Source organism: Dipodomys ordii, unplaced genomic scaffold (genome assembly GCF_000151885.1).
Source record: "Dipodomys ordii isolate 6190 unplaced genomic scaffold, Dord_2.0 Scaffold5, whole genome shotgun sequence".
NCBI lineage: Eukaryota > Metazoa > Chordata > Mammalia > Rodentia > Heteromyidae > Dipodomys > Dipodomys ordii.
In genome coordinates, this window is record NW_012267221.1 from 21,289,534 (window position 1) to 21,312,551 (window position 23,018).

Genomic DNA, 23,018 nt, shown 5'->3' on the forward strand with positions numbered 1-23,018 from the left:
AGGGGGAAGATAATTCCAGCTGATTTAGAGGCAAAAATTCTTGAAGCCAAGCAAAAGGTACATACAATAGGATGCTTCAACACACCAGTGAATAATTTTCTCATATATTTTGTTTCTGACCTAGACAATAAAAAATTTAATAAAGAGATAATTGTATTTCTAAAGTTTTATTTTTAGGATCACTCTAAAATTTATTTCTAGCTGATGAAATTATTTGGCCTACAGCTGTCTGTACAAAATAACCATTTTGTGTTGTGAAAAGTGGAAAATTTTAGTCACTAAATCATTTTTAGGCAAAATGCTCTCCAATAAATCAACTACTCTGGGCATCCTGGAGATAGGGCCCAACTGAAGTTTTTACTTGTTTATTGTTAGGTATAATCTCATCTTAATAGATGCTATTTTAGGTTTGGATTTTGTTTAATGAATGCTTGCATATCCAACAGATGGGCAATAGTACTAGGCAAAGCCAGCCTTCACAAACTCTATTAAACAAAAAAATTTCATATCACATTGTTACTTCGATTACCTTCTTGAGCCTCCAGGTCTGATTGCACAAGAGGTGAATGAAGTGTTGCTAGGATTGAGCAAGGAGGGGATATGGGACTGAGCTTGAAAAACACCTATGACCTCAACCTGTCTTTGCTTTCCTATTTCACTTCCTGGTTTACTTTCTGTTCATGTCATCCTTTCATCCTGTGTGTGTTTTTTCTTGAATTCAGGGCCTTTCACTCTCACTTTGCTTTTTTTATTCAAAGCTGGCACTCTACCACTTGACCCACAGCTCCACTTTCGTGTGTTTTATCTTTTACAGTATATAGAATCAATTTTGCTGTTTAATTGTTTGAACAGTATGCTTTAGAGCAACGTGACACCTGAAAAGAACAATACTCAGAAGTGAAGTGAAATTTGGAGAGGTACCTGCCCATCACTCTAAATACTTATTATTACTCGTTCCTTAAGTATTTTGTCACATGACTTTCACAAAATGTATTCTGTCATATATTGTGTACTTTGCTTATTTAATTTCATCTCCATGATTAAGACTGACTTCATCTGCTCTGTTCCCTGAATCCCTAGAATTTACCACAAGACCTGTACCTTTTGTTGATAAATAAACAAGCCTAGCTCTGGTGGCTCACACCTGTAATCCTAGCTACTCAGGAGGCTGAGATCTGAGGATCACAGTTCAAAGCCGGCCCTGGAAGTAAAATCTGTTAGACTTTTATCACTAAAAGGCTGGAAGTGGAGCTGCGACTCAGTGGTAGAGCACTAGCCTTGAGCAAAGAAATTCAGAGACTGCACCCAAGCCCCAGGATCAGCACACACACACACACACACACAAATGAACAAATGAACCAACCAAGAATACTTCTAGTCATTGTATCTGATTCCACACCAGCTTTGTTGATCACCACTATAAATAAATATTCTAACAATTCTTCTATTCTTCTACTTCATGTGGAAATAGGGAAATGAGAAAGTATAAAAGTACTGATCACCTATCTCTCCACCTTAGGGATATGTTCCTTTATATGTCAATGCAACAGCTGGCACCACTGTTTATGGAGCCTTTGATCCAATTCAGGAGATTGCCGATATCTGTGAGAAATACAACCTTTGGCTGCATGTTGATGTAAGTGCTGTAAATCACAGAGTGGCTCAGTCTATCCAGGGGGTGGAAACCATGTGCTCTATGATTTGCCTCAAGCTGCTCCCAATACCCTAGTTTGCACCCCTCTGAACACCACATTAATTCTAGCCAGCCAATCATGACCATTACCTACTTACCATACCTGGCCACCCTGCAGGACACATCTAGCTCCTTATTGGCCTGTGGCTGTCTTCTGTGGCTCCTCCTAGAATGTGATTGGCACTGCCTGCCGGGTCACTTTGTTGGAATGAATGACTATAGAGGAAAATATGGCTAGTGTCAAAGGGAGAAAGGACATAAGGTATAGAAAGTGGTTGGGAGTGTGAACTCTAGGCTAGCTAGCTGCATCTGCCTACCTGTAACACTGTTCTAAAAAGATTATATACATGCTACCTGCAGGAAAATAACAAAGTGTGTGGAAGGAATTAAACTAAGATTTGGCCCCAATTTTCCCTGCAACAAAAAAGATACATTTTCATATGTGTGACTAAGTAGGTTTTTTTTCCTTTCTCTTATGATTTTAACTTTTCACAAATGGACAGTGAGGAAAATCTATCTTGCTATCAAGCAATGACCTGCAAAGGCTGTTGTGTCACATGATACATCCAGCTATCTAGTAAACATGTATCATGATCTCCACAAAGCCTTGCTGATGCTGGCTTAATGGGGCTTCCAAGTTTCTCAGGAGGGATTAGAATTCTACTCTGAAAAGAAGGAGGTGGCGCTGCCCAGGCCTTTGAGTAGCTTCTGGGGCTGCTCTGGAGAGCTCAGAGGTCTCTGGTTCCTATGCTCTTTCAGTCTTATGCCACAAGCGCCAGAGGCTCAGTCCTAGCCTACCTGCATTACCCAGATATATATAGGAGGGAAGTTTGATACAAAATGGAAAATGAAGCTAGGCAAGGTGGCTCATTCTTGTCATCTCAACTCCTTGGGAGGCTGAGCTGAGGAAGATTCAAATTCAAGACTGGCCTAAGCAAAATCAGTGAGACCCTTGTCTCACAGGTAGAGCATATCTGTTATTTCACCTGCTAGGGAAGTGAAGGCAGAATTGGGATCTGAGGCTACCATGCATAAGCACCAGACCCTACATCAAAAGCAAACTCAAAAACCTGGGGTGTGGTTTCATTGGTGACAGTGCTTTATTAAGTTCATGTCCCAGTAACACCAATAAATAAATAAGCTGCTAGAGTGTTGGGGTGGGAGTCTCTATGAGAGAAGCTTGTTTTTCACCTCTGCCATTCTCCTTGGCATCTGACTAAAGTTGGGGTAACTACTTCCTGTCCCTCCCCTTTCTCTGTCCTCACAGGCTGCCTGGGGTGGTGGACTGCTCATGTCCAGGAAGCACCGCCATAAACTCAGCGGCATAGAAAGGTACGGGCAGGCAACCCTTCCGTTCAGGGCACCGGATCACTCTGCTCCTCCCCTCCCAGCTCTGCCCACAGCTTCCACCTCCCCCTCCTGCCCCGATTCCCAGCATCTTCATTCAGACCCACAACTCTTCACTTGAATTCAGCAGCCATGTATTGAGCACTTATTGAACGATTGATTTTCCCAATCAAATGTGTCCCCCGTAAGTTCTCAAGTAGAAAGATAAGTCAACAATCAAAAAGCATCACGTCATTCGCTCTATAATAGGTGAGATTTCACGTGCCCAGGTAGGAGAGAAGAAGACTAACTGGGAAGGGGTGTGTGTGAGCTGAGTCAGAGTTTGCCTGGGGAACAGAAAGGTCCCTGGTCCCTTTTGCTCTTTTTCTTTGCTAAGCTAGCTGGGAAGGTGGGAAGGTGGCAACACGCTTGCTCAGCTCCCTGTCTTATTACAGAGACCATGACAAAGGCAGATAGGAAATAAGGGCATAGGAAAAAGTATTTCAGGCAGTGGAGATGGCAGGTGCAAAGACCCTGAGGCAGGACTTTTCTCGGCACTGTGAGGACCATGTGAGAGGCTATGGGGCTGGAGTGAGGTAGAAGGGGTCATGAGTGCAGGCACATTGCGGAGATGCGTGAGAAGAACGCATCAGTAACTCTCTGGCTTCTGCGGCTGTTACTGTCTCAGTTTTGAAAGACCTGGCTGAGACTGGATCTCTAAAGTATAACTACATGGCCCTATAATTTAGAGATCAGGATTTTAAAGGTAGATATGTTGACCCAACTGTGCTTAAGATTTCTCATGCAATGTTCCTTTTCCATGCTTGAATCTGGGAAAACTTAAAACTTAGGGCACTAGACTTTTTCTTTTAAAAAAAAATTGAAAACCCATGTGTGCAAAAGGAAACCAAATCCATGTCATGTCCCATGATATTCCACGTAGAGTCACTGACTTCATTCATACCTTCATGGTATTTAGAAACCTACTTAAGATAGTTTATGAGAGCCGGGCGCTGGTGGCTCACGCCTGTAATCCTAGCTACTCAGGAGGCTGAGATCTGAGGATCGAGGTTCAAAGCCAGCCCGGGCAGGAGAGACCGTGAGATTCCTATCTCCAAAAAAAACTACCAGAAAACCGGAAGTGGCACTGTAGCTCAAGTGGCAGAGCGCTCGCCTTGAGCTGAAGAGCTGAGGGACAGCGCCCAGGCCCAGAGTTCAAGCCCCACGACCGACCAAAAAAAAAAGATAGTTTATGAGATCTAGATATAATTTCTAATGACTTTGTACATGGTAGCCATGACAAAATTGGTTAAAACACTCAGCTATCTTCCAATTATGGCTTGACAAGAGTTCTTTTTCGTGACCTCAACATGTAGGGAACTTTCCCGGAGGCATTTCACAGTCTCATGAGGATTTTTTCAATAGGTGCTTGCCAGAAACAATCTTCAAACCTTCCTGTCTCTTCTTCTTGACACTCAGGACACATAGGCAACTAAACTATTTCCCCCTTCAAGGACCCAAGCCAGATGAAGAAGTAAAAAAAAAAAATCACAATCAGGGCCTGGTTCTGGGAGAGAAGGCATAGTATAACTCCAAGGCAGTAGTCTAGTTGGGAAAACATTCTGCACAGGAATTAGAAGTCTGAGCCAGCTGTGGGAGCCGGTCATCAGGAAGGAGTCTGTAATCCACTGAAGCAAGGTCTCCAAGTTTTCATCATCATTCATTACTTTCAGTTGTGTCTGAAATGGCCTAGCCAGTGTGTTTCTTAACCATCTAATTGTGTCTGACACAGTGATATGGTTGCTAGGAGACTATTCTTGCTAAGCTAGCATTACAGCCCAAACTGGCAAAATCATGTTCATTTAGCATTTAAGCAATGCTGTTAGGAAATCAGCCTAGAATAGCCCAGTGGATCCTTGCCCTTAAATATCCCATAAGTAGGTAGGTCTGCATCACCCCATCTTACAAATAAGAACAGAAAGGTGGAGATGAGCCAGAGTCTTCAACCAAGAGGGAGACAACCTAGTGCTTTTGAGCACCAGATCTACAGTTAGAATCTTGATTCCAATACTTCTAGATATGTGACTTCAAGTAATATAGTTAACCTACCTGTGCTTCTCTTTCTCGATCTAAACTAGAAAAAATAGGAATACCTACATTGTAGTGCTGGTTTGGAAAATATATACTTGTGTATATATGTGTGTGTGTGTATGAATATATAATATATTCCAGACACTATTATAAGCATTGTATATCTATTAATTTGTTTTATTTTTAATTTTGTACTGGTAAGGAAGACCCCCCCCCATTTTACAGATGGTAATACTGAAGCACAAGGAGTTATATAATGTTTCCTAGCTAGCAAATGTCAGAGCTGGGATTCAGACTTGAACAATCTGGCTTCAAAGCCTGATTTCTTACCTGTATTACCATGTTGATTTCTATCTAAGGCTTTAGGTATAAATGGGGCCCCTTAAGAAGATCTTCATCAATGGTGGTTATTATGGATGTCAGTTCCAAAGAAGACGCAATCTGCAATATAAAGCCTGGAGACTGCCTTCAGACAGATACATGTCTTCTTGTCTTCTTGACAATGTAGAAGACTAGGCATAGAAAACAGTGGTGGGGAAGAATGGTGTTTTCTGCAGCAGACAATTGTCTCCCTCGCTCCTGTACTTTCTCCTCATGATCATGTGCTTCTTACAGGGCCAACTCAGTCACCTGGAACCCTCACAAGATGATGGGGGTTCTGCTACAGTGCTCTGCCATTCTGGTCAAGGAAAAGGTCTGTAATCCTTCCACAGATACATCCATCCTTTCGAAGGCACCAAAAGGCAAAAGTCTGGCATCTTTCCATAGCACTTTCTGTGAAGTTGCAGTCCCCACTGTGAGACTGCAGGCTGCCCTTGCTGCTCTCCTCGCTGGCCTCAATTCCCTATTGGCTCTTGCTGATGGCTGCCCTTCCTCCTTGTTCAGTACTCAGGGCCCTTTTGGTGACTGAAGCTCTCAGGGAATTCTTGAATTAAGTATTCCTTCATGCTTGCACCAACATGAGGGCCATGGGGATGAGCCAGCCAATCAGTTATGTCCTCAGTGAGAGCACACAGTGCTCACTGGACAACCTGTGAGTTTAGTATTAATTTGTGGTCCCAAGAGCTGAAATAAATTAGACCAAGAATTACAATTACTAATTTAAGGCAACAAGGAAGGTTGACTGAAGAGCTTCTATAAACGCGTCAGTGCCATAGGCCCTTCTTCATACAGCTGACAATAGGACCCCATCCTCCAGGGATCTATGTAGCTTCATAAACCTGCTGCAGAATGGCACGGGTGCTTCCCTCCACTCCCACAGAGTCGCTGTGAACTTCACAGGAGGGCTTCCAAAGATTGGAAGACCTTTAGGGGTAGGGGAAGCAAAGCTTGAGGGAAGAAAGTTTTTCATAGTGCAAAATATTCCCAACTTTCCCACCCATTGCGGAAGCTTATATCCCTAACCCCAGCCAACTGAATTTTCAGTCTTTGAAACAATCCACAACAAAACCCACATGCATTTCCAAATGCTCCTTAGAAGCCAGGGAGGCATCTGAGTTGGGGGCATCTGAGACAAGAGATCATTTTCAAATGGGAGTGGCAGAAGGCAAAGGGGCAAGAGTTTTTCTGAGAGTGGTTTCAAAAAAGGACACCAGAACAAGGCTTCTGCAAGACCTCATGTGTGGCACACATCTCGATTTCCACTACAGGGGATCCTGCAAGGATGCAACCAGATGTGTGCAGGGTACCTCTTCCAGCCAGACAAGCAGTACGACGTCTCCTATGATACTGGGGACAAGGCAATTCAATGTGGCCGCCATGTGGACATCTTCAAGTTCTGGCTCATGTGGAAAGCAAAGGTATGAGGGGGAAATGTGGAGACAGAGCAGCAAAGCAATTGCACTCACTAGAGCTCAACAAGAGCCAATGATGTATCACAGGGAATATGCTGTGTGTATAATCAGTATCTAGATAATTGGTTTAACTATTTTCTTTGTGAATTGAATCACTTTATCCCTTATGTTAAAGGCTTTCTTGTCCAATTCAGTCTCCTCAGTGTGAATTATCATGAAATTGTCTTACAACTTTCTCTTACAACAACTAGAAACGATATCCAGTTAAGAATTTCTACAGCACTCCTTAGGGATGCTAAAATTATTTAGTGCAGCTATAGAGAAAGAGATAAAAGATAAACCTCTGGTGTTACTCTTGAGTAGAGTTCTTTTATGAAGTTTCTCATCATGGAATATATATGACAGATTTAAGTTTTATTTAAATAATGCTTTTTGTTCTGGAATATGCACACCTTTTTTATTTTATTCTTTTGTTGTGGGTGATGCAGTTGGAAACTGCCTACTCAATGCTCCTGAATCACTCTGTACTTACAGTCATCCCCCTCCAGTTACCTTTCTATAAGGAAAAAGCTAGCTATGGGGAATTCCCTTAAAACATGAGTAAGGAGATTACCATTGTAGTGTTTCAAAAATATTTTTTCTGCAAGCAGGTAAAGCAATTTTGATTTTATAGCTTTTCACCACAACATATTATTTACCTACTATAAATTAATTTTTGTAATCTCTATGTTTAAAACTGGATCAGCCTAATAGCTAAACAATAGGTTTCCCAGCAAAATACTTAGCTATTTCTTCTGGAAGAAAACTTTAGGAGATTATTAATATTTTTCCTCTCTACGTCATTTTGTCTTAATCTAGAATCTGAATTTGATTTCTACCACATATTAGCACAAGTATTTCAATGTATGTGTCATACATTGTAAGAAGAGAAATAATTCTCTCATAATGATCATATGGCCTCTTAAGAATAAATGTTTTCATTTTGCCTAACTATAACCTGTTGTACTATCTTCAGGAAGTTTGGCTACAATGTACTAGTTGCTGATGTCGATCCTGATGTAGGTTTCTTTCTCAATGGAAGCTCACCCTTTGCCAGCATTGGACTCTACCCAAGCCCATTAGCCATATATGAGCCAGACTTACACATCTGTTCTCCTTGTTAATTCCAGCCCACTCACCACCCCTCATGATGCTGTTAGTAATCAGCCATGCTGTCAGTAGTGGGAGCTATTGCATTATCAGTACACGTTCTTAGAGCAGTGGCGTCCCCATATGCTTTCTTGCCTGGGTGTGTGAAGGAGCCTGCCTGCCAGCATATGAGATGTATTTGTCCAAGACTTTGTGATGAAAATGGAAAGCTGTCTTCTAAAGTAGTGTCTTTCAAAGTGTCTCTGATGAAGAATCCATGTTCTGTTCCTTCCACCTGTCACAGACCAGTAAAGATGAATTGCTACAAAAATGAACTATAAAATTTACAAGGTATAAAGCACTTTTTAAAATTAACATCAATAGACACAAATTTCCTGCACTAATTGCTTTAAGAGAGAATGCTTAAGATCGATTTCTTTACTTCATCATCCCAGATGGTTATAGATTATGGACTAGTGTCAGTCTGAATACGACACTTTGAATAGTATTGTCCTAAAGCAACCTAGAAATCATTTCTAGTGCAGGCTGTGAATAACTAGCAGAAAGTCAAAAAGTTCTACTGAGAAGACTGGAGTAGCCTTGAAAGACAAGAACAGGCAAACTTCATGCCATTGTATGTAGAAATACAAAGAAGCTATATACTTGTAGATTGTTCTTCCCAGTTATCTCCAAAATAGACCAAAACAGCATAACCTTTCCAAAAGACCATCACAGAGAAAGGCAACTCGGTACCAACAAACACAACTTTTCTCTTTAAAACAGGGCACTGTGGGATTTGAAAATCAGATCAACAAATGTCTAGAGCTGGCTGAATATCTCTATGCCAAGATTAAAAACAGAGAAGAATTTGAGATGGTTTTCGATGGTGAGGTAGGTGGTCATTACGGGCTGGATATACAGCACCTCTAGAAAAACTATTGAGGAAAGCTCCTGAAGCCACAGCCCCCACATTGCCACACGCTGCCTCTGGCCTTTCCTTCTTAATTCCCTCCAAGTTCATGAACTTTTCTCTGAAATCACTGGAGCTACTTCTCCCCACTCACCACTTTTCATACCATATAGCCTCAGCTATCCCTTTTCAGATTAGTCTTTCCATGGCAGGTCTGATTCCTCATCGTTCCTGGCTTTGTCTTATATTGGACTCTATAATAAAGTATTTCTTACAACCAAGAAGCTTAGAGCAAGACTGGCTAGAAAACAAGGGTCTACTTTATGTACGTACATTCATTATGAGGAGAGCCAGATAAAATTCTCTCTGTGCTGAGTCCACATCCTCATTACACACAATAAAATGCCATACCAAAGTCTCTGTGTGTTCACATGCCAGGGGCTGGGCATATATTATTGGTCAAAGCACTCACTCTCTTTGCTCTAATGGAATTCACAGTTGAATAAAGATAGAATCAGAACCAGTGCCAATAATAGAAAATCCACTCATAACCAAGTGTAACATATAACCCCATCAACATTCAGCATCTGTTTATTTATCAGGCAACATCAACTATTAGGAAAAATACCTGAGAGTCACCAAATGAGCACAGAAGAGCGCTAAGCTGTCAAAAATCAATGTTCTAGTGCTTATATCTCCCACCAATGGAGCTTTACATAATTCTTTATGTTATAGTTACATCTAGACAAAGATTTTTAAGCACATACATGAGGTCTCAAACCAGCTAGAGGCAGCCATGGGATCAGCAAATAGGTGATACAGTTTAAAAACTGTATCATCAGTATCAAAAATAAATAAACTATCATCAGAGTATTGTGTAAATGTGTGCTCTATAAGTGAAAAATGGACAGTGCCTTTTTAAAAACTGCACAAATGTATTTAGACATTTCAGGGTTTGAAGGTGGTAACTTCAGTTCTCTAGAAACCTGATTGTGGGGAATGGCATTTTTCTGCTTCATATATTTACACGTAACATTGATGACATTGTCTTTGAGTTAGACATCAGGCCTTTTTTTGTTCTGAGAAACAGTCCAGAGGTACCTATGGGTTTGGCAACCATTTTCTCTCAAGTTCTCATAGTTTTATTGTTTGTCTGTTTGTTTAAAAAATCTCTGCAGCCTGAGCACACAAACGTCTGTTTCTGGTACATTCCACAAAGCCTCAGAGGTGTTCCAGATAGCCCTGAGCGACGGGAAAAACTACACAGGGTATGGACTCATCTAATTCTCTTCAGTTTCTCTGGCTAGTCAGGACACCTACATTCCAATAAGCCATTCTAAAGGGAGAAAACGTAAAACATCTTACGGTAGGCTTCTAGTAATGGGGTACTAATTAGCCATCTTGTTAATAAATTGAGATCTGTATTGTCCCATTGCTACAGTTCAGATACAACAAACACCTCTAAGGATGCATCTCCAGCTTAGGCTGGTCTTCATTACAGAGGCTCTGCAAAGCAACCAAATGATTTACACACTTCTAGGAAGGGTTGGGTTTGTTGCTTTTTAAAAAAAAATTCTTAAATTTAAACTGTGTCTTTACTAAGTCTAATAGTGTTTTATCTTAGCTTTTGATTTCCTATATCTAGTTTGTGCATAATCAGAATAATTGATGTATATTTAATTGCGGTTCTATCTCATTGATCCAACCATTGGACAAATATTTGTTAAACACTGTCTATGTGGCAGACAGTCTCCTAAATGCTGAGTTGTATTGCTTAGGGGTTTTTTTGCCTTTGTTTTTTTTTCCCCCTTTGGGATTTTATTGTCATTGTTCCATGACTTACTTTGAAAGTTCAGCCACCCAGTACTTTCTGAGGAAATTTATGAGAGGGTAGACTTAAATAGTCACTAGATACTATCCAGTAATGACTCCTGGATCTCAAATATTTCTTTGCTTTATGTATGTCAGTACCAACACAGGTAGTAAAACCCAGATTGGGCTGAAGTGTTTAAACACAAAGGGTACTCATGCCAGTGTTGGGTTTTGTTTTGTGTTCCCATCGCAAGGTGGCTCCAAAGATCAAAGCTCTGATGATGGAGTCAGGCACCACTATGGTTGGCTACCAGCCTCAGGGAGACAAGGCCAACTTCTTTCGGATGGTCATCTCAAACCCAGCCGCCACTCAGTCTGACATCGACTTCCTCATTGAAGAGATAGAAAGACTGGGCCAGGATCTGTAATCACCCTTTCCAGAACAGGAGTTGAAGGGAATTTCCTTTCTTCTGGCCCTCTAGAATAAACCTCTATCCCTTGTTAAAACACCTAGACCATTTCATTGGAGGAAAATATAGTATCTTGAAGAATATCCCTTACAACTTACTTAAGCTCGTTTGTTAGAATTAGTGGGAAATGATGTTTCTTTTTAATTGCACATTAGGGTCCCAGTATATATGTACAGTTATATATACCTCTCTCTCTGTCTCCATACATAGATGTATGTATAGTAGGTGTGGCTTGGTCCTAGATCACAGCATGTCTTATGGCCCAGAGAAATAGCTTCACCTTCAGCAGTTATTGAGGGGCTAAATATGCCACAAGCCAGTTTGCCCAACAACCACAGGAAGAATGGCTTTCCAAACGCTGTGTCCTAGGGACCAAGAGAAATGTGGTCAGTGAGGACTGAAATCGCTGTCAACATCTCTCCCACCTGATGTCATACAAATGAGAAAAAGCACTATGAGATGAAGAGAATCACGCCCTGCCTATTTGGGTCCTGTTAGGGGAGAATTGTAGCTGAGTCCTTGTTACAGGTGTACTATTGCCATTATTTTTAGAGATGTAATTTGTGGAGATTGTATATATTCCTGTTGTCTGATCTTGTGTGATGGTGGAGAGAAACACATATAATGATTTCAATGACTGTTTAATTGTAGATCAGTGAAATGTTTGCTTATTTATATTCAGAGATTTGCCATGTTTAAAGAGACATCTTGTATTTTCTTCTCATTTGTAATGTATCTTATTTATATATTAATGAAGTACGTTCTGAATACTGTTTATGGTATTTCTGTGCAATTGTGAGCCAAAGAGAAAAGATTAACATTTGTGAGACTTGTATTTATATTAGAGTGCCCTTAAAAACGATTTAAGCATAAATGTACTATCTGTGAAAGAATTCATACTGTACATAGAATCATACATATGGAAATCCTATTACTCCAATAGCTTCTGCTCTTCTCTTATCCTGTCTGGCTATATATCTGGTGTCCTCAATGCTTTTCTAGTTAACTCTTCAACAATAACTAGATCTCCTGTAATTTTGTAGTAGTTCATGACCAATCTCTGTGACTCGCTTAGCTAAAACCTAAGGCAATGTTTCTGAAGACCTTCCCAACATTTCCAATAATTAAATAGTCGCAAGACTGTTTTTGAAGAAATGAAATCCACACTGTGCATTTTAGAGTATGCAAGAAGAATATAAATAAATAAATAAATAAATAAATAAATAAAATGTTCTCCATGGAGAATTTAAACAAAAATTTTGTCTCGTTTGTGTTTTGTTTGTAGAGATTTCCAGTTATTATTACTGGGATTAGCCCCAGCTAGTCACCTTTCAGTAATGGCCTTATATCCTCAACCCATTGTCATAGGTTCCTGAGCCTCTCATTTATGAAGTCCGTATTATCGGAGTTAAACAAAATGCATTTCTGTTCATTCAGTCATTCAACAAGTGCTTTCTTCCTTTGAATCAATCACTGTTATACACACTGGGATTACAGTGCTGTGCATGGCACACAAAATTTTCTTCTAGAGCCAGGTGCCATTGGCTCCTGTCTATAATCTTAGCTACTTAGGAGGCTAAGATCTGAAATCTTGGTTCAAAGCCAGGCTTGACAGACAAATCTAAGAAACTTTTATTTCCAATTGACCAGCAAAAAGCCTGAACTAGATGCATAGCTCAGTGGTAGAGCAAGCAGGCATGAACAGAGAAGCCAAGCCCTGAATTCAAACCCCAGGCACACACAAACAACATCAAGAAAAATCCTTCTAGTGAGGCTCATAGGTTCTTTAACATCCAAATACCTGTAAGATCAAAGAATCCCAACTTCTTGCTAACTTCTCAATTAATTTCCTCAAATATATTTCAGTTCTGGATCATTAGGAAAGAGGGCCCAATTTTTATGATAGTCTATTAAGCTATAATCAGTACTACTTCATTCATTTAGCCTATGAAGCTTTCTCTATTTAGCACATGTTGGGAATAGAGAAGAGTCATTCATAATTAGTGTAAGTGACTGCTCACAGAACTATTGTATTCAGCACACTGGACTCCCTGAGGTGATCAGAAAACTTTTTTCTTCCTTCTCACATTGTTCCTTCGCATCTTTGCTGATTTCTCCCCACAATTTTTAATTCAGGCCTGTCTTCCAGCTTTGCAAGGCTTCAGAATTTTGCACAACATAGAATCCTGTCTCCCCTCAATCTGCCACTGCTTCAGGCTGAAAGCCCAGAGTGGCGGGAGGCTGGTGCCAGGCTGAGTCTCCTTTTTCCTTACCTCTTCCAGCTATCCTCCTAGCAACTGTATTTGTTCACAGAGTCAGGCCAGGTAGGTGAGGAAGGTCAAAGTAGCAAAAGCACAATTTTACATTGTTGTGAATTGGCATTTGGCATTAGGGTCCCTGAAATGTGCATGACATTTTTGTGTGAATATAGTTTACATTTGATTTGGATAATACATAGATGTAGGTTTCTTAGATCATATGGTAGAAGTCTTTTTTTGTGCCAGTCCTGGGGCTTGAACTCAGGGCCTGGGCTCTGTCCCTGAGCTGCTTTTGCTCAAAGCTAGCACTGAGTCCCAGTGGCAGGATTTCTGGCTTTTTCTGAGTACTTCATTGGAGATAAGAGTCTCACAGCTTTTCCTGCCCAGGCTGCCTTCAAACCACAAAGCTCAGATCTCAGCCTCCTGAGTAGCTAGGATTATAGGCTTGAGCCATATGCACCCAGCTAGTAGGAGTATTTTGTCTTTATAAGAAATTGCTAGCTAGGCATAGTGCTACATATATATAATCCCAGCTACTCACGAGGCAGAGGCAAGAGAATCATGAGATTGAGGCCATCCTGGGCCAAGAGAGTGGTGAGACTCTATCTTCAAGACAAAATAGAAACAAAAGGGTTAGGAGTAGCGCATGAGGTAGAGAACTTGCCTAGCATGCCTGGGCTCAAGCCCCAGAACTACCAAAAAGAAAAGAAAAGAAAAAAGGACAGAAAGAAGGAAGGAAGGAAGGAAAGAAAGAAGGAAGGAAGGAAGGAAAGAAGGAAGGGAAGAAAGAAGGAAGGAAGGAAAGAAGAAAGGAAGGAGGGAGGGAGGGAGGGAAGGAAGGAAGGCAGGCAGGCAGGAAGGCAGGAAGGAAGGAAGGAAGGAAGGAAAGAAGGAAGGAAGGAGGGAAGGGCGGGCTACATTGTTCGCCCACTGTGGCTGTATTATTGCATCCTCACTAAGAATGCATGGAGTTTTTCGGTTGGTCCATATTTTTCCTGAGACCTTGGTATTGTAAACTTAAAAATATCAAGTATTCTCTCAGTAATATCTTGTGGTTTTGATTTGCTTTCTTATGTGTGAGTGTGTGTGTATGTGTGTGTGTGTGTGCGCGCGCGCACTGCGGTATTGTGGGTGTGTGAATCATCTTTTAAAAATTCTTTCCATGTTCAGGTGGCACATGCCTGTAATCATAGCCATTCAGGAGGCTGAGATCTGAGGATCTCTTTTCAAAGCCACCCCAGGCAGACAAGTCCAAAAGAATCTTATCTTCAGTTAACCAGCACAAAGCTAGAAGTAGAGGTGTGGCTCAAGTGATAGAGCGCCAGGCTTAAGCAGAAAAAACTAAGCAAGAGCACAAGGCCAAATTCAAGCCCCAGTATTAGCAAAAAAAAAAAAAAATCTTCCCTGTCACAAAGACATTTGAGGATTTATATTTAAGAATGTAAGTCTTGCCGGTTATATCTGTCACTTGTAAGTCTATAGTCTACCTTGATTTTGTGGTTTGGTTCTTCCTTGACAGTGAAAGAGCTATTATTAGCTCCCTCGTGTTTCATACAAATTTTAGAATGAATTCAAGTTCTACAAAAATAAATACTGGGCTGGGAAGGTGGCTCAGTGGTAGAGCGCTTGCCTTGCATGCCTGAGGCCCTGGGTTCAATTCCTCAGCACCACATACGCAGAAAAAGCCGGAAGTGGTGCTGTGTGGTAGAGCACTGGCCTTGAGCTGAAGAGCTGAGGGACAGTGCCCAGGCCCAGAGTTCAGGACCCACAACTGGGCCCCCCACCAAAAAAAAATCTGTTGGAATTTTTATTGAAGTTGTATTGAGTCTGGAGGTCAATTTAAAGAAAATATTATTTAGATCTTATTTGATATTTAATATCTTTGCAATATTGAATAATCAAAAACATAGTGCAGATCTTTTAAATTGTATTAATTTATTTATGATACTAGGGGTTAACTCTGGGTTTCAACTCAGGCTTTCACCTCAGGCTTGCTAGGCAGGCAGTCTACTGCTTCAACCATAATCCCCACAATCCCTAGGATATGTTATTTAATTAGTAATCTCCAATGTCTTTCAATAAATTTCCATGACAAACATGTCCAGATTTTGACATGTACATTTCTAGGTGCTTTTTTTAAATGTCGGTTCTGAGGCTTGATGGAATTCAGGGTCTCTCACTCTTGTTTGGCTTTTCCACTGAAAATTGGCACTAAACCACTTGAGCCATACCTCCAAGTCTGTCTCTTTGCAGGTTTACTGAAGGAAAGAGTCTCACAGCCTTCCTTCCCAGACTGGCTTTGAACCAGTACCCTCAGATATCAGTCTAGTGGCTAGGATTATCGTGTCCAGCTCCTAGGTACTTTATATATGTTGTTATCATTTTATTTTTTAAAAGTTGTTCTCTTTTTTTTTTTTTTTTTTGGTGTTTGAGCAGAGTCTCACTATGTAGCTCAGGCTAATCTAGAACTGACAATCCTACCTCAGCCTCCCAAATACTGGGATTACAGGCAAGTATCACGACATATTACCAAAAAAATTTCTAAATGATGGTTGTTGATATGAAGAAATGTAACTGCATCTGGGGTAATGATTTTATATTTGGAAAGCTAAGTTTCAAATAATTTTGTGCCATTTATGGATAATGACAGATTGGCTTATTTAAATACTTCTTATTCTTATGCCTTTCTTTTCCTCAATATACTGCACAAGCCAAGAAATGCAGACAGGGTAAGAAAGAAGGGTGGTGAGTTCATATCCTGGCATTAGAGAGAAGACTTCACCTCTTGCCTCTTAGTTTTGTTTCTGGGTGGGTTTTTTGTTTTGTTTTGTTTTGTTTTTCCCAGTCCTGGGGCCAGACCTCAGGGTCTGGGCACTGTCCCTGAGTTTCTTTGCTCAAGGCTAGCACTCTACCACTTGAGCCACAGCACCACTTCCGGCTTTTCTGTGTATGTGGTACTGAGGAATTGACACAGGGCTTCTTGAATGCTAGGCAAGCACTCTACCACTAAGCTACATTCCTAACCCCTTCTGTTGGGATTTTGTAGATGCCTTTTATTCCTAGTTGCCTAAGGTTTCTGCATTACAAATGTACTAACTAAACTATGGTATATATTCAGGAGAGATTTCCAAAAGTGTAACTCCTTTGAACAATTAACTTACAGTCTAATAAAATCAATATTTAGTATGGGTGAGGGCAAGTGGGGGATAGAAGATGAACAAATGAAGGGAGGAAGGGTAGGAGAAAGTAGTTATAATATTCAACATGTGAAAGTGAAACTAGGAAAATTGAGGGGTGGGTGGTGTTGGGAGAGATGGAGGAGACTGATAAGAGTGACATGGATCAAATTGCATTGTACTCATAAACTGACATATTGAATTGAAACCCCTTTGGAAAACTACTTAACAATAATATAATTAAAAAGTTCATTAAATGAATGAATGTTTAATTTCATCAATGACATTTCCTGCATTGGTTGGGATGACTTGTCTTCTTGTGAATGTGTTATTATTCATATACTGTTTTCCATGCTGTATTGAGTCACATGTTGCAGATTGCATTTTGCTAGGAATTTGCACCTATTTAAATTTTCAGATTAACTGGCATGCTGTTGGCCATAGTATCCTTTTCGTAAAATCTGTTTTAGCTAGAGTTATATTCCCCATTTTTTCCTATTAGTGTTACCTGTGTCTTTTCTCCCTTTGGTATGGATTAATTTCAGAAGAGTGATGGTTTCCTTAGGTTTTTCAGAAAGCACTTTGTCTTCTACCATACCATGAAATGTAGGACTGCATTTTACCACATTGATTTCTCCTTCCCTGTTTCTTCTTTATTTTCACTTTTTTTTGAGTGTTATCTGCCATTCTTCTTTTCTAACTTCTCAGTTTGCAGGTCAATAATTTTGAGCTTTTCTTCTATTTTCCTTTAAAGGAAGCATTAAAAAAATAAGGCCACGGTTTAGCTCAGTGATAACTAGTATGTAATATCTAGTATGCATGAGGTCCTGGACCTGAGCCCCAGCACCACTAAACAACAAAAAGCCAAAATAAAACAAGAAGCCCATGTTGCCTTGAAGGCATTCTTTAGCTATATGCTACATGTTGAGGCATATACTATTTGTTACCATTCTATTTCTACATATAGTAGATTCTTCAGTTTTTCCTTATTATTTCTGAATTTTTTTCTCTTAGTAGTAAACAAGTTTATAATTTCCATACTTTTTGGTTTCTGTCACTGTATTAGTAACAACTGACTTTTTGTCTGATTTGTCTACTATTACTACAGCTCTACCATACTTATTTATATCAGTCTTTTCCTAGTACATATTCTGTTTTTTTTTAATTAGTATTTTATGACCTAAAGTTTCAGGTTTTGCCTGTAGCTGGAGTTTGTGGGGAGTCTATCTTTTCTTTCTTTTTAACCAAAGGATGTTACTCACATTATTTATTATGATTGCTGATATATTTGAATTTACTTCCACTGTCTTATTTTGTACCACGTGATCTACTTTGTACATTGTTTGTCTCCTTTCTTGTCCAGAGTTTTGCGTTAATGGCCATGCGGGGGCTTTTTCGCCTTCTTTGTGTTTCTGTTTTCCCTTCTACTCACAGGTTCCCACTGCTTTTTTTTCTGGTGAGCCCAGATGCAATAGCATGAATACTTTGTGATTTCCTAAGTTAATGTTTTGCTTCCTTGTGAGTCACAAGAGAACCTGACACTACTTTGATCCTCTTCCTCCCCATCTCCTTACCAGTGTTACCCAGTATTTTAGGTCTCTCTTTTTTTTTAACCTCACAATTTGTACATGAATAATTTTATTCGGTTGATCTTTGCTTAGCTATTCCCATCTAGTTACCACTGCATCCGTGCCTGGTTCTCTCTTCTATCTCAGGCCTTTCATTTGAGTCATTTTCTTTCTCCTTGATCTACATGTGTTTGAACTTTGCCTCCATGAAGCCTGTTAATAGCCCCTCTCTAACTTTCCTGTACTTGAGAGGCTGGTTTGAAAGCACATTGATGCAGGTGGTTTGCTGCCTCAATGATAGGAAAGATAACTCTTAGTCACGGCAGGTTTTGTTGCACAGGAAATGTTCCAGTCACGCCAAAGAGCCCTGCTTTTAGACATGAAAGGATGTTGTTCAGTCTTACAAAAAAAGAAGCCAAATGCACACACTAAACTTACCTCTTAAAATCTTAAACTCTTTCATCTGAGCAAATGGCATAGAGCAAATTAATGATAGGAAACTCATATATTTGGGGCTGATGATGGATTTTTTAATAATAAATATAGCATGTAGGGTTCTTTGGTATTCCAATAAAACCACTTTGAAGCTCCACTTCTTGGCTCCCTCATTCTGAGCATGTCTGCTAGTTCTCCAACACTGACTCTGTTTGTGGGTTTTTTTTTTGGGGGGGGGTCCGGTTGTGGGGCCTGAACTCTGGGCCTGGGCGCTATCCCTCAGCTCTTCAGCTCAAGGCTAGTGCTCTACCACTTGAACCACAGCGCCACTTCTGGCTTTTTTCTTTTTGCTTATGTAGTGCTGAGGAATCGAACCCGGGGCCTCAGGGATGCAAGGCAAGCACTCTACCACTGAGCCACCTTTCCAGCCCTACTGACTCTGTTTTTACTCTCACTTTCCTCCAAGAAAATACCCATTCTTAATGCTTTCCTAGTGTGATTTTATTTTATTTTATTTTTTATTTTTTGTTGGTCATGGGGCCTGAACTCTGGGCCTGGGTGCTGTCCCTGAGCTCTTCAGCTCTACCACTTGAGCCACAGTGCCACTGCAGCTTTTTCTGCTTATGTGGTGCTGAGGAATTGAACCCAGGGCCTCATGCATTCGAGGCAAGCACTCTACCACTGATCCTTCCCAGCCCCTCCTAGTGTAATTTTTTTAATTTTTATTTATTTTTTATTGTGAAAATACTGTACAGAGGGGTTACAATTACAGGGGCAAGGTAATGAGTACATTTCTTATCAAGCATTGTAGCCTCCTCCTTTGTTTCCCCTTCCCATCCCTTCCCATCCTCCCCCCACCCTCCTAGTGCAATTTTGGGGGACAATCCCACCTTCTGATTCCAGAGGTAGTCACCTGATTTGGGTGTGATCAATGGGGGTACTTCATCCCATGGGTATAAAAGTCACAGACCAGTAAAGAGTCCATGAACAATGCAAAATTTGAGCCTGAGGAATACTGGACTTGACATAGAACATGCATCAAGGGCCCTATCTTACAAACCCACACTATGTTCATGAACAACCTCTGACAATGCATGAGCTTATATTGGAGGGATACTACCACAGATAATTCTCACAAATTCAGTATTACAAAACAACGTAAGTTTATTTTCTTACAAATTCTGGAAGAAAACCCAAGGTGATGACTCGCAACTGTAGCCCTAGCTACTTGTGAGGCAGAGACCGGGAAATGGTGTTTGTTACCAACTTGGGCAAAAAGTTTGAGAGACTCCATCCATCTTTAACAACTATAGTGAGGCATGTGACTGTCATTCCAGCTGTAGGGGGAGTGCATGGCTAGGAGGGAAACTTGTCGTTTCAGGGGACATGGGAACAGAACTAGGAGAATGACAGTCCAGACCCACCTAAGTATAAAGCAAAAAAATAACCAAAGCAAAATGGGCTGGTGGAATGGCTCAAGTGGTAGAGCACCACCCTAGTAAGCATAAAGCCCTAAGTTCAAAATCACTAGTACCACACACAAAAAGAAGAAGAAGGAAGAGGAGGAGGAGGGGAGGAAGAGGAAGGAGGAAGAGGGGAGGAGGAAGGAGGAGGAGGTGGGGGAGGAGGAGGAAGAGGAAGAAGAGGAAAAGAAAGTTCACACTCAGTCTCAATGGGCTAAAATCAAGGTGGTGGCAGAGGTTTTAGGAGAGAATCTCTTTCCTTGTCCTCTCCAGGCTCTAAATTTATATGTCATTGTGTGCTTTACCATTTTGTCTCGTTTGTGCTATGCAGTGGCAGGGGTGGGGCTATGGGCTGCTCTGTTTCTCCTCCATCACGCCTCACCTCATAAGGACTTGTATCTCCTGGCAGGTGTACTTTACCTCCAAGCTCCAGGCCCACGCCACTCCAGCGTATTGGACCTCAACCCACAATCCTGACAAACATCTCCTCTTCTCTCCTGTCTGAGAAGGTTGGGGCAAGGGGAACATGGAAGGCTGGTTTGAGCCTATAGCTACAGTTTAGAAGAGCCAATTCTACTCTCTCAGTAAGTCATTTGCAACCCAATGATTGGCAGCTTTCTTTAAAACATGGAAACACGTCACCCTTGTATTTTCAGTGTTGAGTTCAAGTACCAGTTTAGAAGCAAACAGAAAAAACAAATCTCACTCATTAACCTGCGGGACACAAAAGTGTCCCTCACACCCTCTTCACTTCCCTATACCTGATTCTTGAAGACCAATAGCAGACCTTGACCTGGCTCACCACACTGTGTCCTCCTACCATGGAGGCCGCCTGATAATCCACTGTCCATGCCTGCCCGAGTGGCCAGTAGGTCCTGATGGAGCAGCAGAACATGATGCCCTGGCACGAGCAGAAGAAGCCTGTTCTTCCCATCTAGTTCTCTGCCCTTGAGACTTGCAATTGGATACACAGGTGGGGGAAACAACCTCAGCAGTTAACTGCTTTGATGCCATTCTCATTATCTGAGCCTAATTCTGTAACTGAGTGCCAGGCAAAAGCACAGGCCTTTCAGCAAAGCCACTGGACTCTGTTCCCCAACCTCCCCCACTGTTAGTGGCTCCGAAGCCATGCCAGCTTGTGCTTTTAAATTTCTCCAGTTACAGTGAAACAATTCCCCTTACCACCTCCTCTTTGCATGCTTCTAGCAACTAGTCCTTAGGGACAATCTAAGGTCTCCCACTTAAAAAATAATAATGTTCCCAAGATATTGGCAATTGAGTTTAGCAGATTTCTGTTCACGCCTTCATTGTCCTTTGGGCCATCAGTAGTCCCTTTCTTTAGATGAAGTGTAAGATAGCATGTGCTTGGCCCCTAGGCACATTTACTCATGTTGGATGCTACTCACAGGCCCTTGTGGTAGAAAGAGTAATGGCTCCCGAGGATGCCACACCATGACCTCTGGATCTCATGAATATGTTACCATCCATGGAAAAGGTACTCTGCAGATGCAATTAAGCTCTGGAGTCCTACATTCTCTAAGTGAGCCCAGTGCAACCCCTCCGGTGGTCCTCATAAAGGAAGGTGGGAGGCAGGAAGGCCAGAGACAGCTGTGATGTGATTATTAAATAATAATGATCAATAATTTTAAATGTTTAATAATCAAGAATAATCAAGGGAGAGAGGAAGAGGGTGAGCAAGCAAAGAAAGGAGCAAAGAAGAAAAAGGGGAAAAGAAGGGAAACCGGTGGCTAAAGTTAATTGCAGAGCTTGGAAAGGAAGGAGCTCAGGGTGGGGTTACTGCTCTCAATGGGCTCCAATTACAGCCGGACCACAAATGAAACTGAGTCCCAGTTTCAGATGTGAGAGATAAGAACAAACTTCTCCCCTTACTCTAGTAGGAGCAGCTGAGAAGTTTGAATCCTCCTGAGAGTGAGTCGGAGAAAGGTGCCTTGTTTTAATGTTACTTTTAGGACTGGGGGTGGGGAGAGATGTGATGGTACATGAAACCAACGGGGAAAAAACAAATCAAAAGAGCCCTTTGTGCGTATAACAGGAAAGCCCTCTCTCCTCGGGCTCCAGCGGCGCCACCTACTGGACGAACAAGCCGTTTACACTCAGCCAGAATTGGCCGGCAGGGGTTGACATTTCTTTCTCTTTCTTTCTTTCTTTCTTTCTTTCTTTCTTTCTTTCTTTCTTTCTTTCTTTCTTTCTTTCTTTCTTTCTTTCTTCCTTCCTTCCTTTCTTTCTTTCTTCCTTCCTTTCTTTCAAGGTGATGTACAGAGGGGTTTCAGTTACATAAGTAAGGTAATGAGCACATTTCTTGTCAGCCTTATTACCATCTCCCTCATTTTTTTTTTTTTTTTGCCGGTCGTGGGGCCTGAACTCTGGGCCTGGGCACTGTCCCTCAGCTCTTCAGCTCAAGGTTAGTGCTCTACCACTTGGGCCACAGCACCACTTCCACCTTTTTCTGCTTATGTGGTGCTGAGGAATCGAACCCAGGGCCTCGTGCATGCAAGGCAAGCGCTCTACCATTGAGCCACCTTCCCAGCCCCCCATCTCCCTCATTTTTCTCCTACTTTCCCTCCCTACTTTTCCCAAACCCCCAAAGTTGTACAGATCATTTCCAACATATTGTCTGTGTATATCACTGTTGCATTGGTTCCCCCTTGTCCTTTGTCTCACCATTCTGTTGTTCCTCTTTCCCTTCCCTGATCCAGATAAACGTATATACAATACCAGTGCACCAAAATCAAATATAGGGACAACAGGGAATATACCATAGGGGCAAGAACATACAAAAGAAACATAGTACATTAAATTCAACAACAACAAAGAAAAACCTCTTGTGTCCATGTCTTGGAGTTCATTTCCCTTAGCATCATTTTATACCTTGCT

The 23,018-nt window shown here is 41.2% G+C and overlaps 1 protein-coding gene across 1 annotated transcript in view; it reads left to right on the forward strand.

Moving 5' to 3' along the window:
- Positions 1–12,480, forward strand: part of Gad1 (glutamate decarboxylase 1 (brain, 67kDa)) — a 41,290-nt gene extending 28,810 nt beyond the window's left edge. The window contains exons 10-17 of the mRNA XM_013027818.1: positions 3–57; positions 1,520–1,636; positions 2,961–3,025; positions 5,726–5,804; positions 6,760–6,909; positions 8,815–8,922; positions 10,120–10,209; positions 11,008–12,480. Coding sequence (XP_012883272.1) covers positions 3–57; positions 1,520–1,636; positions 2,961–3,025; positions 5,726–5,804; positions 6,760–6,909; positions 8,815–8,922; positions 10,120–10,209; positions 11,008–11,181 — 838 coding nt within the window. The 3' untranslated portion in view covers positions 11,182–12,480. The remainder of the gene's footprint in view (positions 1–2; positions 58–1,519; positions 1,637–2,960; positions 3,026–5,725; positions 5,805–6,759; positions 6,910–8,814; positions 8,923–10,119; positions 10,210–11,007) is intronic.
- Positions 12,481–23,018: the final 10,538 nt, after the last annotated feature.